This window comes from Limulus polyphemus, unplaced genomic scaffold (assembly GCF_000517525.1).
Source record: "Limulus polyphemus unplaced genomic scaffold, Limulus_polyphemus-2.1.2 Scaffold864, whole genome shotgun sequence".
NCBI classification, from domain to species: Eukaryota; Metazoa; Arthropoda; class Merostomata; order Xiphosura; family Limulidae; genus Limulus; species Limulus polyphemus.
The window spans coordinates 393,217-410,786 of NW_013666474.1; the positions used below are offsets into that span (position 1 = coordinate 393,217).

Genomic DNA, 17,570 nt, shown 5'->3' on the forward strand with positions numbered 1-17,570 from the left:
ATTCAGGAGATAGCCGCAAACAACCAATGGACATCTTGTCGTTATTCAGGAGGAAGCCAAAGACAAACAATGCACATCGTGTCAACAATCGGCAAAAGGGCTAAAAACAACAACTGGAAAAATAACATACACTATGTGGTATTGATTAAAATGTTGAATATCAGTAACTCATCAATATCGAGAGTGTTGAACTGCCATTGCAGCAACTGATGTGCTTATATCACAAGAAACAAACATTCTTCCCCCCTGCTCCCCCCATTCTGTACGAGGAATTTTATCATTAAAATGTTGAATATCAGTAACTCATCAATATCGGGAGTGTTGAACTGCCATTGCAGTCTTTTGGGGGTAAAATCTTAAAAGTTTTACCGAATTAACCAAATTTTTATTTTAGTTTAAATGCTTTTTTCTTCAATTTTTATTTCAGTTATATTTAAAAGATTATTTTTACTACTTTATTATTGCTCTTTTTTTTTCTTTCTCAAAATGATGTGTAAAGCTGACAGTGTAATCTTGTTTGAGATGGTACAGTAATATCCTGACTCTTTGATTTATAGAATTTTGTTGTATTTTGTTTTTTTCCTTCATATTTAACATAATATTTCTCCTGAACCTAAACATTTCTAATTGAATTACTTTACTCAGTCATCTTCGTACTTTAATATTGTGTTTAAAATTGCAAAACTCGTAGATGTGGTATAGCCTGGTGGTAGAATGCTTCACTTGCAACCTACAGGTTCCAAGATTGAAAACTATCATGAAACATACCCTTTCAGCAGTGTGGGAATTATAATTTGATGGGCAGTTCATTGGTAAAGAGTAGCCCAAGAATTAGTGGTGGGTGATGTTGACTAGCTGCCTTCGATTTAGTCTGTTCTTCAAAATTAGGGATGGCTGGTGCAAATAATCCTTGAATAGCTTTGTACAAAATTCAATGAAAACAAAACTTATAGATAAATCAGAAAATTTTTAATGCAAGTTTTTTTATCTTTAAAACATTCTTTTTCCAAGACTTTAAAATCAAGTATTTCAAAAAACTTTTTTTTTTCTAAAGTTTTCTCTCTCTCCTTTTTTTTTTCTTTTCATTAAAGTTTTTCTTTTTCTCCATTGAGTAAGAAAAATACAATCTGTCTGTTTCCTAGGCTCAAGAAGATGCAGAGATGTTGAAGTCTCTTGTAGTTCCTTTAGAAGAAGAAATCAGGGCATTGAAGGATAAACTTCGTAGCACTGATGGACAGCTTCGAATGTATGAAACTGCATTTTCAGGATTGGTCAAAGGGTTAAGTTCGGGTGGTGGCCTTGCAGATTTAATTAAAGGAAAAACACCAGCAGAGGTTGTCGGACATCTAGATGAAAAGGTAATGATTAATGATAAAATTCCTCGTACAGAATGAGGGGAGCAGAGGGGAAGAATGTTTGTTTCTTGTGATATAAGCACATCAGTTTCACCTACACATAACTGTATAGAAACACAAGCTTAGAGTCTAAACCTATTTCAGGAACTGAGACTCAGTTTTATTAGAATCCCAACCTTTTTCATACTGTCTTCAAGGTTTTCACAACAGCAAATCAACTCTTGAACTTGTTTCATTTAGTTGAGGCCTGCACTGATGAGAGATGTCTATATATATAAAATAAAATGAGGCCTAGTTCAGCAATTGATTTGCTGTTGAAAATTTAACTTTTCATCTTTGCATTACGAGTTTGAAAAAGAATCAAATCTGTAAGATGTTGTGGTATTTTAACAGATTGGGTGGAATCCACTGAGCTCGTAACCAGGAAAGTAATTATACTATGATTTTTAATAACGTATGCATATCTTTACAAAATTTTGCAGGTTATTGGTAAACATAACAAGGCTTTCAAACGCAAAATATCAGATTTTTAAATTGAGTAATAAAATTTTTTAATTAAAGATTTTCTTGTAAATATTTTTCTTCCAGGATGTTGACTATCCAACATGCAAACTAAATTTGATTTTAAGATTAAAAATACTTTTATGCATCAAAATATTTTCAAATTTCATATGTAAAATCTTTATAACCTCCAGATAATTATCCAATACCTTTGAGAAAAAATCTTTATATTTTATCTGTTATTTTCACTATCGTATCTCTGTACGGGTTGGTTCGGTTTCACCAACTTTGTTAGGAAATAAATATAAATTGTTTTTTTCTTTCTATTCTCTTTAGGTTTCATGATGTTAATAAAATACATAGGTTCAAAGAATATTAAAGGAAAAACATATATAATCAAGTACTATGAAAGGAAAACCTTTTTTCATCTGTAGCAAACTGTATTTTTTGATAATTTGATGGTAGGAGAGTTGATGAATATTTTTGAGGTAATCATTTTAATTTTCTGTAAATAAGTGATTATTTTCATTTGGTTTTTAAGGGAAGGGGTCCTAGCAGCTGTTACCAAGACTCTGAAACAGCGAGTTGGAAACTTGAGTCCTCATCCGTTTAGCACTTCTAACGACAGCAGAAAATTTACCTTTCCTCACATTTTACCTTTCTTATGCACTTCTTACATTGTTAAAGAGGGTTAACAAAAATTTAAATTTATGGGAGCACCTATTTTCCAAAGGAACGAAAACAACTGTACTGTAATTATCGAAAGGAAACGCAAGAGCGTAAGGGACCTTAATAACAACTTAGCCACACCCCATTTTATGGTGAACCTTCCTCAGATCACTTGACCTAGAGATGGTTAAGCTGATTAAAAGTGATAACAGAAAAACGAAGCTCTGATTACAGTAAACGATGTTTTTCTTATGTACTTTTATTTGTTTGATCAGGACTTAGCACTTGTGGTAACATTATTATAATTATAACATTATCCGTGGTCACAATAAGCGGCATCCAGTGTAACTAGTTTTGACTTTGAAAAATTTGTATGTTTTAATTTATTATTTTATATCACGAAATTTAATAGAGACCAGAACTTAACAAGAGTTTTAAGAAAGGACTTAATTTCCTGAAAAATAAAATGTGGTCTTAAGTTTTTACTGCTCTCAAGGGCAGTTTTGTAAAGACAACCTTAAAGAGTAAAGAGTGGTCTGTATCTTGTACTAATACAAGAAACGTATTTGAACAGTGGATTAAACTGGAAGTCAAGAAAAGAAAGTTTTTCATAAAAAAACTAATTTGTTGGTGGCTAACGTTAAAATTAATAGTCAAATATGAGAAATGCTGAGTAGAAGAAGGTTAAAAAGGCTTCTTACTGATGGTATTATTTTGGTTTTCTCTCACATGAAACAGAAGAGCTGAGGCAGGAACGAGAAAATATGGAAGGTGTAAAAAGAACGAATGAATCCTTAGAGGCAGAAGTGAAGAAAATTCAAGCAGAACTGGATGAAACTCGGTCGCTTGTTACCATTGCCGAATGTCAGAAAGAAAATGAGATAGAATCAGAGAGGCGTAAATGTCGTGAAGAAGTTGCTTCTCTACAGCACATCATGAAAGGTAGACAATATTCAGTAGGGGGCAATAGACTATTACCACTCATGTCAACAGTACTGTAAACTCCGTTCTAACAGGAATGTTCTGTAGTATAAATTTAGTTCAAAATCAGTAAGCTAAAATTCAAGTAGTTTTTGTTTATAACTCGATTTATTGTTCTACATTTCGGTGGTATTTGACAACCATTTTTTACTTGTCAGTTTTTGCGCAGATAGTTTTGTAAGTATTTTTAACATTCAATAATAAGTTGTATAATAACCTTGTTAGAGGTTCTACTTGGTAAATAAAAATATCTTTACAAAGCACGTCCACTATTAGAACCCAGCTGGTTGTGAGAGACGTGAAGGAAGTGACATCCAGCTTAGTAGTTTACATATACAGATACTATACCTGTAATTATGAAAGCAATATTTGGTAATGAAAACCATTTTGTTTATTAGGAGGGAATTGTTAAAATTGTGTATTTAACTACAGAAGCAGTATCTGATGCCATGAGAAGTACTTCTAGCCATTTTGAAAAGGAAATATCTAGATTGCAGAAAGCCAATCAACGGCTAGAAGGAGAATTACAAGAATTAAGAAATGAGCGTTCAAAAGAAAGGTAAATCAGACACACAGTTCTCAGCTGCATATGAAACATAGACTTATTATTTGACAGTTTAATCCTTTCCAGACCAGGGAGACACCACTGATATCCCTTAATTGTTTTTCCTTCTTACTGTGGAAGTACTTAACTAAATTGCAAAGTCACTCAATAATACACTGGATGCCACTTATTGTGATCACTTCGGGACACAGTGGCATTGATAACAATAACTGAATGATAACGTTAACCGATGAAATATAACTCGGCAGTTTACAAAAATGTTTGTTGATATAGGGTAGCAAACGTATTACCTGAAAGTTTGAAAGCTGGATTTTTACGTTTATTGACATATTTCAAAACAATTAAAACAAGAATTAGAAATATTTGTTTAAAGTTGACTGTCTACTATTTTTTCGGAGCAAGTCATTAATAAAACTTTCATATTCATACTGTTTATGAAACTTGCTTGATCTGTGCTGTACGCCACTTTCTGACACATCGTTGGTCCGTTTACACAAACGTTAGTAAATCAAAGTTTTAATGCTGATCCGACCTGGTCATCTTTTCCACTGCGCTTTCTCTTACAGTTTAGGTTTCCATTCTGTTTCCCCTCTCAATGTCGGCCCACTTTTTTTTAAATTTTACCCAAAAGAGGTTGGGAAATTTTTAATTGCACTACTGCATTACTTTGCTTCATTTTTTGTAACTTATTATAGCATTAAGGGTTAGCATGACCAATGATATAATCAAAATTTTGATTGATTGTTTTCAAGTAATCTGAAACACTAGTTTTCGGTTGTAGTTGCTGCTCAGGTTAGCAGTTGTATTGACTAATCAATTAAATTGACCATCTACAGTTTGAGGTAGAACTTGAGTACCTTCAAGTAGAAGTCAAAAGATATTTGGGAATTTTTGAAATTGTTTCTTGCTAAAATAAGTTTTTTAGGAATAAAAAAAAAAGAGATAGAAAAACTGAGTTTTATATATTTATAGTATGACATATACATGAACTTAGTGTCCTTATCTGAACCTCCATGTTTTTTTTTAGTAACTTTCTACAAAGAACTATGTGATATTTATGTATGATGACTTCATAGGTTGTAGAATTTCTGTGTTGCTCCAAAAAATCGTGCAGTATACTGTACCCTGCTTTAAAAAAAAATGAAGTGTTGGTGAGGTGAAATAGAGATGAAAAAAAAAGATTTAATGTTTGATTTTTGGGTTTCAAAATTCCTTTATGGTTGTATTTGTATTGGTTATACTATTTGTTTTTTGGTATCAGGTAAAGTGGAAAATCAAATTATATGACAAAGGGACACGTTTAAGATTTAAAAAAGACAAGTTAGGCTTCAGTTAAGATAATTTTATTTTCTAACAGAGTAACTGATTTATGGAATGAATTAAAATTGGTAGGGGATATTAGTATTGTTACAGTCATTCAACTGTAAAAAAAAAAAAGTTTCAAAGTGTGGAAAAACAAAAACATTAAATACCAGGAAACAATGTACAGTAAATTATCCACTAAGGCTTATTAGCAAAAATGAGTTACAGAGTAAAAGCACAACTGTCTTTTAATATAAAATTTATTAGTTACTAGAGTGTGGATTCTTTGTGTTATATGATTTCAAGTTAGTTCCCATCAAAGTTACGTTTAGTGGAAGTGCTCATTATGAAACACTGTCACATGAATAACTGGGGAGGAAATGTTACTGATTGATAAACATCCTGTTGTGTTCTCTGGACGTTTTTGAAAGATATGGTATAAAATTTTTAGGTCAGGGTCAGTCGAGTTACTCCTAAAATTCTTTCTTTGTACTACGCATTATGAAAGTCATCGATACATGAACATCATGGAGTATGCTTATATATTAAAACTTGTATATTGTCTTTTTGTATCTTACCTTAATAAAATGAGTTATGCTGCTGTATTAATTAATTGGAATTGTTATTGTTTACAGAAAATTATTTAGTACATTTATGTTTGTAATTTATCATGTGGTTTAAACGCTGACATGACTAAGAGTACTGCCTTGCGATCACAGTTGCAGGGGTACAAGTCCTGCCAGTTCCTGTTAGTACTTCCACCATGACACAGATTCACGACATTAAGAGGTGTGGTGTTACAAGTGTAACATAGAAAAAGTAAATTGATAGTTTGCATAAGATCAAAGAATAAAGTTGTGCAAGTTATAAATTACAATGTAACACATTGTAAAAACAAACTTTACATCGTGTCAAACAACTAAAGAATAGATTTAGTAATTAAAAACATACCACAAGTAAAAAAAAAAAAAGCAATGAATTTCATTTTATTTAACACTAAAGTAGCCAAAAAGTTGTCAGTGTGTGCATCCATCCGTCCAGTTGCCTTTGCTCTTGGGAAGTTCAAAATTAGGGACGGTAGCAGATAGCCTTAATAGCTTTGCCATAACTCTGATTCAAATAGCCTCACGGCTGAAAGGGCAAGCATGTTTGGTGGCGACGGGGATCGAACCTTGAGATCCTGAAGTAATGAGGCAACCACTGTGCTGTGCCAACCCAAAGCTGAAGGAACCTCAGTTAATTAAATTAATAATGAAAAATTATAATTGTAGTACTTATATTACTTAGATACTTGGAATAATCAACAAAAGTTTAGGATTTACTGAGTGATTCCACTGAGCTCGGTATGAAACCTGTGTTGTTGTTGTTTTTTTTTAATTCAAAGTTTAAAAAAAATTGAGGTAAACATTTTGTCACAAAATTTTCCTGCTTGCTGTAGATGTCAAGGTACTTCATAATCAACTTCGTCACCTACAAGACCGTGAACAGACCCTGTCAAAAGAAAAAGAAGACATGGAAGCAGATTTTGGGCAAAAACGGGCCAGGTTTAAGGAATTATACCTTCAGAAAGAAGGTAGTGGTTTTAACTGTTCTAAATCTATCAAATAAAGACTGGTGGTAAAAATGTAAAATTAGGCTTAGTTTATCAGTGCGTGTTTCTTTGGTGTATGCATTTTATTTTTTGTATCATGTATGTTGTTGATAATAGTTCTTAGAACCTGGGTAGCACAACAACGCAACTGCAGACAGAGGAGGAGGAGTATATCCTCAAAGCTGAAATTCAATACTTTCTCATAAATGTGCCACATAATTTAGTTCCAGTAGCCGAGTTTTGAGTTCCTCAAAAACAAAACAGCTTCTGAAAGGTGCTCACCCAGTTGCCTTCCCCCTAATCTGTAGTTCAATAAGAATGAAAAAAGGTTGGCGGCGAGTGCTGCCAAATATTTGCCCTTCCCTCTAGACAGCAGTTCATCAACATCAACAACATAAAAGGCTGGTGGCAGATGCTGCCAGCCAGTTACTTCCCTCTAGGTAACAATTAAAAATTAGTGACAGTGGCAGATAGTCTAAGTAGCTTTTCATGAGAGTCGGTTTTATTATAATTTCAACAAATATAACGCCTCACAGCCGAAAGGGTGAGCATGTTTGGTGGCAGTTGGAATCAAACCTTGAGACTCTCAAATTATCAACAGAATACACTGGCCCAAAGCTAAAGGAATTTCAGTTAATCAAAAAAAATAAGAATCAGAAATCGATTACTTGATTATTTTCATGACCAATGATATAATCAGAATTTTGATTGATTGTTTTCATGACCAATGATATAATCAGAATTTTGATTGATTGTTTTCCACAATTTAATTCTTTGTATTGTTAGCTGACACTGGGCAGCTGGTACATAATTGAATAGAGTTGTTTAAACATTTGTTTAACAACAAGTAAAAGCTTGGAATGGTCTATTCTTTCATTCAAAATGCTACAAGTTCTTCAAATACCTGTAGAATGATAGGTTTCTTTTTTGAGAGTGTAAAACACTTAAATATACCATTTCAAAAAAATTATGGTTGTATTATATGTGAAGAAAAAATATATATATAATTTCCTTCTTTTTCACCATTTCCATCATATTTCAATCTTTTGAGTTTTCAACATCCTGTGCCTAGTTATTGGCATGCTCAAACTGTGAATCCAAGGATTTATGGCCCATTGCCAGAAAAGTGTGCTATAAAAGTAATGATTAATCTCATTAGTTGGTCAGACAAGAGTAGCCTAAAATTTGTCCATTAGTTCAAAATTATAAGGACAGCTAAGCCCAGATAGCCGTACTTGTAACTTTGAAAAAATATTCTAAAAGAAACAAACTTAAGCATCCTTTTTACTGAAACAAAAATAACGAAAGCTATGCAGAATACATAGTTTGGTAGGTTTGTTTTGGAAATGATATAACTTTTCTTTATTTCTATATGTAATGTTCTTTGGCACTACTACCACAAGTAGTAGTTGTATAAACATTAGGAATTATAAACAAGACGTCACATTGTAAACTATCTCATTTAAGTTAAATCAGTTTAATGTGTAAAGAATTGCTTGATTTATAATAAGTGATTAAAAAATGTGAAATAAATAGTTAAAATTATTGATGTACAAACTAATACACAGCAAAATAAATGTTCAATATGAAATTTGGTGAAGTAGATAATGCTAGGAATTCAATCAGTGCTGGCAAAAATAAACTGTTCATAATTAGTTTATTTTTTAATATTTTAAAAATATTACAAGGTAATACTGTGGCATATAGAGTGAACTTAATTTTATAAATCACTTAATGACATTAAATAATAAAATGGTTCTGAGTAAAAATTAGCATTGCAATTACTATTAGACTGTTTTGTAGAAAATTCAAAAAAAATTTTATTGCCTCATTCCATACTGTTTTTGAATTTTTTCCAGTTAAATATTACTTTTACAAAATTTTTTGTAACAAATATTATATGCATATAATATTTGAAATGTTTAATGTCATAGTATTAAAACTTTACAAGCCCCCTAAAAAAATAACTGGCTTTTATGTGTTTATTATTGAACATCGCTTATTTTAGAAGTAACCAGAAACTGTTTTAGTTTATGTAAATTATACTATGTGTAATATGATTTCTATGTAGACTCTTGCAAGCAGATTTTCACAAATAACAGACTCAGACTAGTGATTTAAATTACACTACTATCTTCAGCCTTATCTAGTTATAAAATGGAAATTACTTACTCGTCTGTTTGAGTCAAAATACTTATACTATACAATAATTTTACTGTCTCTTCATAGATACAAGATCATGTTTATATATTAACTTCTGATTACAGCATTTCACCTACTTACAGCAAAACTAATGTCAAGCCTCTCCAGTTAGCCTTTTGTTAAGTTATAATTTTTCAAGCCACCCTTCAATGGTAAAAAGTGGGTGTTTTTAGGTCAGTCTCTTAAACTCCTCTCCAGTTATAAAAAATAGTTTTTTTTATTGAGTTATAATTTGTCAAACTATCCTCCAGCTGTAAAAAAAGTAGGTCTTATTAAACCACTCTCTAGTGATAAAAAGTGGGTGTTTTTCATGTCACAATCTGTTAAACTCCTCTCCAGTTATAAAAAGTAGGTCTATTATAAAGTTTCAATCTGTCAAATTAACCTCCATTTAAGAAGAGTATATGTTTTTTAGGTTAAATTCTAATAAGTCCACCAATGTTTAAAGTCAGATTTCTGTTCCGAGTTATTGCATCTTTTCATGTACGTTTTAATTGATTTAAGTTTTGAACCATATGCTTTATAATATTTTTACCTCCACCACCAAAAGCGGACAGAGGATATGTTTCCCCCGTGTGTTTGTCAACAAGGTTTCTCGAAAACGGCTGAATGGATTTGGATGAAAGTTAGTATATACTTCGACTATGAACCAACTTAGAAGTGATTAGTTTTTGTAGGGTCAAGGTCACAGCAAGGTTGCAAAAATCTTATTTGTTAACATGGGGACTGATTCTTCACATTACTTTTGCTCTATAACTCAGTCAAAAATGATCAGATTTTGATGAAACTTGGTGGACATATGTAGAATACTATTCTTCATTGTTCTGCCAAAAATGGTCAGTTCCATCAATAACAACAGACATACAGACACACTTTCATATTTTTTGAGGGCTGAATATGATCAATGCTGCGTGACAGATGTATGCATTCTACTGAGTGCTCCTCTAGTTCAATGTTTGTTTATACTGCTAATTAAACTGTTATTCTCTGTTTAAGCCTTTTTCCACTTTTAAACTCAAATATATGTGAATAATAAAGTCCAATATTTCGAAGCTAAAGCAACCTTTAGTTTCAGAAGAACAAATTTCTATGTATTCTTGATCTGTATCACGTCTGGCAGGAAAAACAACTACTGTTTCATTCTCTGCTTTCTTATTTAACTAAATCGGTGTACACAATATTTTGTAAGAAGGTCTAACTGACTTCAAATTAAAAGTCTGAAGGACATTTGGCACAACATTTTTTTATGGTATGATGCCACTTTACAGCATAAAACCAGACAGTTTGATAACAGTTCTCTTGTTATTCAGTTTTCACACGTAAACAAATGTCTATGCATTTTGTGTAAGATCAAACAATCTCCCACAATATGTAGCAGGTAATTAAAACAATTTTTAATGTAAAAGTTTTTTACTTAGTGATGAAATCAAAAAATGTTGTCTCTAGCAGATTTCATAGAAAACAAGTACAGATGCTGCAAAAGGTTGCAGCAAATCTGTTTTTATTTTCAAATCAATGTTCCTACCGTATACTAATAAAGTTTTCAGCAGTATTTCCTAGTAAACTTGGAAACCATTGTGTTCTGAATAACATGAATAAAATGACTTCTATTTTCATGTTACAGAAGCTATGTTAGTTAAAAACAAATATGCGATGGGTATACTCTTTGGTTAAAACTTTTGGTTGTTTGATCCACCCTAGGAACAATAACACTAGCTTGCTGGTTTACAAACTCTTGTGAATGGTTGTAAAGTTAATTAAAATAAGAAGAAGAAAAAATATAGAAAGAATGAGTCTTGAAAACTAAGAAGAAAAAATAATTATTACCCTTAAAATCTGATTTGTAAATGACTTAAATAAAATTGATAATAATTACAATTCACTTGCTAAATCTGATTCACACCATAATAGTTGTTGTTTGTAAAAATACAATGTATATATATAAATATATCTGTAGTTTCTAGATCACTAATATGGCTGTCATATCATAGCTGGTTTGATTAACCCTGGTATTGGGCAAAAGGCCCATCTACATTGGATATGACAGGTTTAATGTGGTTGACATAGTATAATACACTCATGGGTTCTTAGAATTTACATACTTATAACATGTTAGTGAAGTATTTTTGGCAGGTTGTTCAAATTAAGAAACCTGTATTGCTGAATCAATACTTACACTAGGGTGGTACAACTTTTTACCTCTGAATGGCCAGTCTGTATTGGACAGTCATAACTTGCTACTTATTGGACTTGCAAGAATGGGATTTTGCTATTGAAATTTGTTTGCGAGTAAAAACTGCTTACTGCATAAACATGAACTTCAGAATGTAATTCACAAGACTGGATGAACCACACTTAATTTAAAAAATTATATCAAAATTTATTTTGTTAGCCCAAGTATTTTAATATTATTTAGTATAGATGTTTTCAGGGCTACCACCTTTTTAGGAATCTATCTTAGTGAGACTTGAAAAATAAAGGTTTAGCATATGATAAAGTACTTAGAGTGCTGAAGACGATTCCCTTCTAGGGTGGTCTGGGGTCATGCTTCTTCCACAATTTTTTTATTCAGTGTAGCAAAATGATGCAGTCTTCAGCATTTCCTGGACCATTATATGCTGAATTTGACTTGGATCCAGCTGGTCAACCAATTGCAAGGCATTCTAAAAAAGAAGTTAACTTGGCCAAAACATAAGATTTTTTTTACTAATTCTTGGGGCTATCAGCACTAAACATCCCTAACTTAGAAGTGGTAGTTAGAGGAAGGCAACTAATTCACAGCATCCACCAACAGATATTGGGCTACTCTTTTCCAACAAAAAGTAGGACTGGCCATCAAATTATAATGCCCCCACAGCTGAAAAGGTGAGCATGTTCAATGTTAGGATTTAAACCCACAACCCACAGATTGTGAGTCGAGCACCCTAACCAGGCTATGACAGGCCCCAGGAATGTTAGTACTTAATTGTTTTGGTCATTTTACCAATGAAGTGCCTTCTGATGATATAACTGACTGGTCTTTACGTGTTATAAAGAGTGTATAAAGCCAGGTTAGTTTCAAAAAATAACTCAAAAGTGAGATAGGTCATTTAATTTCTATGGTATTTAATGCAAAAATGTAAAAACAGTTTAAAATTCCATTAGTACAATATCTCAGTTTGCTTTTGTTTTCATTTGCATATAATAATAATATCCTTTCGATTTACTATTAAATTTATGTAACTTGTTGTGAATAATTTGTTGAATATACTTACTAGTTTTTGCTTGATAAAAAGAATCATCGCCATCTGTGAAGAAAAAAGTCTATAAAAGAAAAAATCATTATTTTTAATGATATATTGCCAGTATTTATTAGACATAGAAACACAAATAACAAAATACTTTGAAGAAAGAATATTATCTTCTTGCAGTTGTTGACCCAAACATATTTTTTAAATTTTGGTACAGTATTTCTTAGATAGAGTATGTTTCCTCCCCACAATATGGATGTGGAGTGTAGTAATTCTGTCTATGTATAGCTGAGCTTGCTAATTTAAACCTTAAAATTTCTCTTTCACTAAAAATTACCAAAAACAAACATCTTAAAAGGAATAGGATTAGTCCTGAAGACTCCCCATTTGTCACTAAAAACTCAGCATTCCATGCAAGCTGTGTTTGCATAGTTCTACACAGCTAATGAGTACTGAAAATGTTATCATGGAAATCTTGTGCATATCACCAGTTCCTGTGTATTGTCTGCAACAAGTGAAGAGCTATAACTGCAAGTTCACCCAATCACTGATACTTCTAAACGCTGGATGAAAGGTCTTGTGATAACCAAGTGTTCTGTACTACTGTAGCATAAGCTTAATCAAAGTTTCAGTATCGGTTTCAAAATGATAAAAAAAGTCAGCAATGACCCTGGATAATGCAGAAAGAGTATTCAAGTGTGCTAAACAAACTTATTACATTTGGTGTCTAGAAATGAACTGTTTTTATGTGCCAAGAAGTATTAACTTTTCATTCACTTTATGTATTTAGTTTCAAAGTAAATCATTCTTACTTGAATAAAATCATTACTGCAACAGTATAAAGCAGTACTAACAAAGAAAATCTAAGTAGCTTGTTAACCTATGATCTTGTGAAAATAGGACGAGAAAGCATAAATTTAAGAATTATAAAAAAACAGACTGTGCTTTAGTAAACACAGTTTTTCTAACAGGATGAGCTTATATAAGTCACTAAAGAAGAAACAGTGTTACGTCTCTGGTCGTTTGTTAATTACTTGTAAAAATTATTTCCGAAGAACTTTAGCGATACAAGTCCTTTCTCAAATAAAACTAGTTTATTCTCTCTCAATTCAACTTTGCAATGCACTTAATTTCCACAGTCCCTTTAACTTAAACACACGCTATAATTCTCAATGAACGAGATTCACGCATTTTAATTACTATCACGCTTAACTCAATTGTCCATCTATATCTTCAATCTCTCTGTCTGCTATTCAATTCCGATTAATTGTCTGGTGCACTTATATACAAGAATAGAGGGTGCCTAGCAAATACTGGAGTATTTGTGATGTTCCTCAATCTTTCTAGAATTCATTACGTGTTACCAGCGTCACGTGACTTCCGCTGTCATAACAATAGTTTAATATAGAATGAGATGCCATCTGCAGTAGTGGAGGCCAGCAATTTACAGGGGTTTAAGATGGGAATCGAGGATTTCCTGAAAAATCAAGAGTGGGTTTAAATTTTTATGTTTTTCACAGGTGGGTGAATAAAGGCAGCCTTTGAAGGATTAAATGGTCCCTTGTTATCCATAGGCTATATTTTGTTATCATTCTGTGTTATGCCCTTTTGCAGAACCTTCTTAAAGAATAAAAATCTTTACCAATATGCAAAACACAAATTGGCAGAAAATTAAAGCTATGTTGTCTATTGCATGATATGATATACATTGATTGTACATAATTATATTATTACTATTAAAATCTTACTTGCACATTTAATAATTTTGAGTAAGCTTCTGTAAAATAGTACTTGACAAAAAAGATAAAATAGATTTAGGTACAGTTGTTATTTCATATAGCCTATGATTGGAAATCCTGTAATAATAGCATATTGAAAGAAATTTGATAATTAAACACTAGTTTCTTCTACTGCAAAAAGCTTTAAAATCTTTTACTTATACTTTAACACTATATTTTTTACATTGCAATATGCAAACAACAAACTTCAATTATGTTTCTGGCTTTTATGCTTTCATCAGCACAAGTTTTTTGATTAAGAAAAATAAAAAAAAACAGAGTAGCTATAACTAGTTGAACAAAGAATCTTAAGAAAGTATTTAGAAATAATGAAGTACAAATTACCAAAAATTCAAAACAAAAATGGAAAGAATTTCATATAATAATGCTGTTTCACTTAAAACTTGAGGAAAATTACAAAAACCACTTGGTGTTCCTTACTCACATGGATTTAAACATTACCCCAAAAGTGTCAAACTCCTCCCTATCCCAAGTATTAAAACAGCTCTTGGAGCAAAAGAAAAAGAAACAAACACATCCTGTCACAAAGACTAAAAGCAGGAAACTTCTTTTACACCATTATTCTAAGCTAACCATACTCTCAACTGTGATGAAAAAAAATTAAATTTTCATATGAAACCTTTCATCACACAACAAAGAAAGGCCCCACTGAGCTCTATTGCAAAAAAAAAAAAAAAAATACATCATACAGGTCCCTGTCATTGCAACTTTTGTTTAAGACAAGCCTTCTTTCCCCCCTCCAAAATATTGAATCAATCATATATAGTTATATTTAATACTTCCAAAATTAAAAAGACTTCTGTGAATGCATTTATTCCACTACACATACTTAATAATGAGAGAAAAAAAATAATTCTGTCAAAATAATCTCAAGTATACTGTAAATGTTCAATCATACCCTTGAAAATAAACTTACTGAAGGCACAATATTTTGTAAAATTATCTCAGTAAACATTTTTTTACGTATCAACGAATTTCATTTGTTTTGAAAGTTATTGGGTTGATATAAAATCCCACTTAAGTACTTAATTTTACTAAATCATTACTGAACAAGCAGCTTTTAGTTGAGAGACGACTACAAATTACAATGCTTCCGTTATACAAACAAGTGCTACAAATTACATGTGAGAAGAAACCACGCACACCTAAAATATGGTAATATGTAAAAAGAAATCAAGAACCTTCTTACCTGATCACGTGCTAGGATAAACCATGTCCTGAATATGACGTCCAATCTTGAAGCATGATATATTTTTGTTGTTTTTACACTGAAGAAAATATCATTCAATTCTGTTAATGGGTATGAAAAATTATTTTCTATTTCAAATTCTTTAAAATCACTGTCTGCGACTGACCTAGGAACTCTTTCTTGAAAGTTCGTAGCCTCCAAAGGTTTACCAACAGCGGATTTTCGCATTAGAAGTCCAACCAGTGCAGCTGCGGGTGATGTGTTGGAATGTCGAGTAGTGTCTCCTAACCAAACGACGAATAAACTTCTGGTGAAAAGTACAAGTGCAATGCCCGCAGCCAGCTGCAGTAATTTCCTTAAAGATATCCGCATCTTGGCGGGTAAAAATATAGTACTTGCTTTTTACCACGATCATTAGGTCTTAAGTTAATTTACGTTTTGTGTTAGATGTAATATACACAGTCCCCGCAACGAATTATTCTCGTTTAGAACGCCATGACCACTGTCTCGAGATGTCGAATCTCGAAACGGAACACCTGCTAATACGCATGCGTAAGCATTAAATGCAAAATGATTCAACTACTGCAGGTGGCCACAGATGGCAGCACTTGTTGATAATTTCAACAGGTGACTTTCTTTACTGTTCATACACTACAGCTAAGATTGTATTATGCTTCTTGCTATTGGAATCCAACAGTATAGGGCCAGTAAAGAAAGATTTGTGAAAAATTATAACAAGTTTTATTGTGATGTACTCTCACTAAAACTACTTATCAACAAGACCGCGTTTCGCCAGCATAAGGTTTTATATACCATGATAATTGATAAATGTATAACAACCATGATAATTCATAAATGTAAAAAAAATTTGGCTATTCTCGCACGCACATACAATAATCAAACTAGCAGAAATAAAAGGTGTTTCTCCGTGGTTCATGTATTACTGAAAACACTTTGCAGTATGAGTTGTTGTTTGTTTAAGTAAGAAGGAATGAACATAAATTTTGAAATACTCAAGCGCACGTTTATCATAAGGTTTAGAACCCTATATTAATTCACATTGTGTAAATGTGAATTTATTTGATTGTCCACGAACTCCTCCCACAGTTTTGGAACTAACAGGACCAAACTTGGTAGGTAGACACAGTGGGTGTACTTATCTATACGGAATAGCCCTCCTACTCGGTTTAAAACACGCCTGGGAGTTCACCCAGGCATGATAGGGATCTAAGAGTAGGTTTTCGGAGTCGCTGAACTCGAATCTGGCATCGGGTTTTGTGTTCCTGCCCCCCCCCCCCCATCGGGATTCTTGAGCCACCAAGTTTGAAATTATGTTTATACCCCCAATTACAACTAGCTTATGTACCACGGGCGGGTGTTATAATGTCTGTTTCAGGTATAGACCCCCTTGGTAGCTATAGAAGTAATTAGGAATAATGGAGGAGCTTGATCAGTACATTGTGAATTATGAGGGGGTCTTTGAATACCACAGCGAAGTGCGAAAATGTTATGCTAATCGCATAACAATTCATGTTGCATACTTGTGAATTTGTTTGTCCCCACAGTTTTGAAACTAGCATGATCAAACCAAATAGGCAAACTTGGGAGTATCCTTAACTATATGTCATAGCTCCCTACAAAGAGAGTTAAAATGAAAAATGGGATCTAGAAGAGGATTTTCAGGATCGCTGAAATCGAATCTGGCATCACAGTTTGTGTTCATGCCCCCCCCCCTCGGGACCCCAAAGGTGCCATATTTGAAACTGTGTTCATACCTCCATTCACAAGCTTTGGGGACCGAACGAGAAACACGTGCTCAGTAATCATAGGTAGGTGTCCTAACGATGGTTTCTTTTCGAGTTTGGACCATCTTGGGATAGCTATAGAATTATGTAAGGATAATGGAGGAGCTCGATCAGTACATTGAGGCTTCAGCAAAACATGAAGGGCCTTTGAATCATGCAGCGCATTCGGGTATTTAATGCTTGATTTATAAGGTACCATACTGCCAGGATAGTTGGCTAAATATATAATAAAAGGACAACTCGGCCTGTTGTTCTCAAAGCCATTTATTTACAATGATGTGTGTGTGTGTGTGTGTACATATATATATATATATACATTTATTTATGATACAAAATAAGCCTTAACCAAAACGCTCCACAACAAAACAAAGTCATCAGGGA

The 17,570-nt window shown here is 32.7% G+C and overlaps 1 protein-coding gene across 1 annotated transcript in view; it reads right to left on the reverse strand.

Moving 5' to 3' along the window:
* LOC106460923 (fringe glycosyltransferase-like) overlaps positions 1-15,916 on the reverse strand; it is a 49,106-nt gene extending 33,190 nt beyond the window's left edge. Inside the window, exons 1-2 of the mRNA XM_022387730.1 lie at positions 15,385-15,916; positions 12,421-12,469 (exon numbers count right to left, since the gene is read on the reverse strand). Coding sequence (XP_022243438.1) covers positions 12,421-12,469; positions 15,385-15,756 — 421 coding nt within the window. The 5' untranslated portion in view covers positions 15,757-15,916. The remainder of the gene's footprint in view (positions 1-12,420; positions 12,470-15,384) is intronic.
* Positions 15,917-17,570: the final 1,654 nt, after the last annotated feature.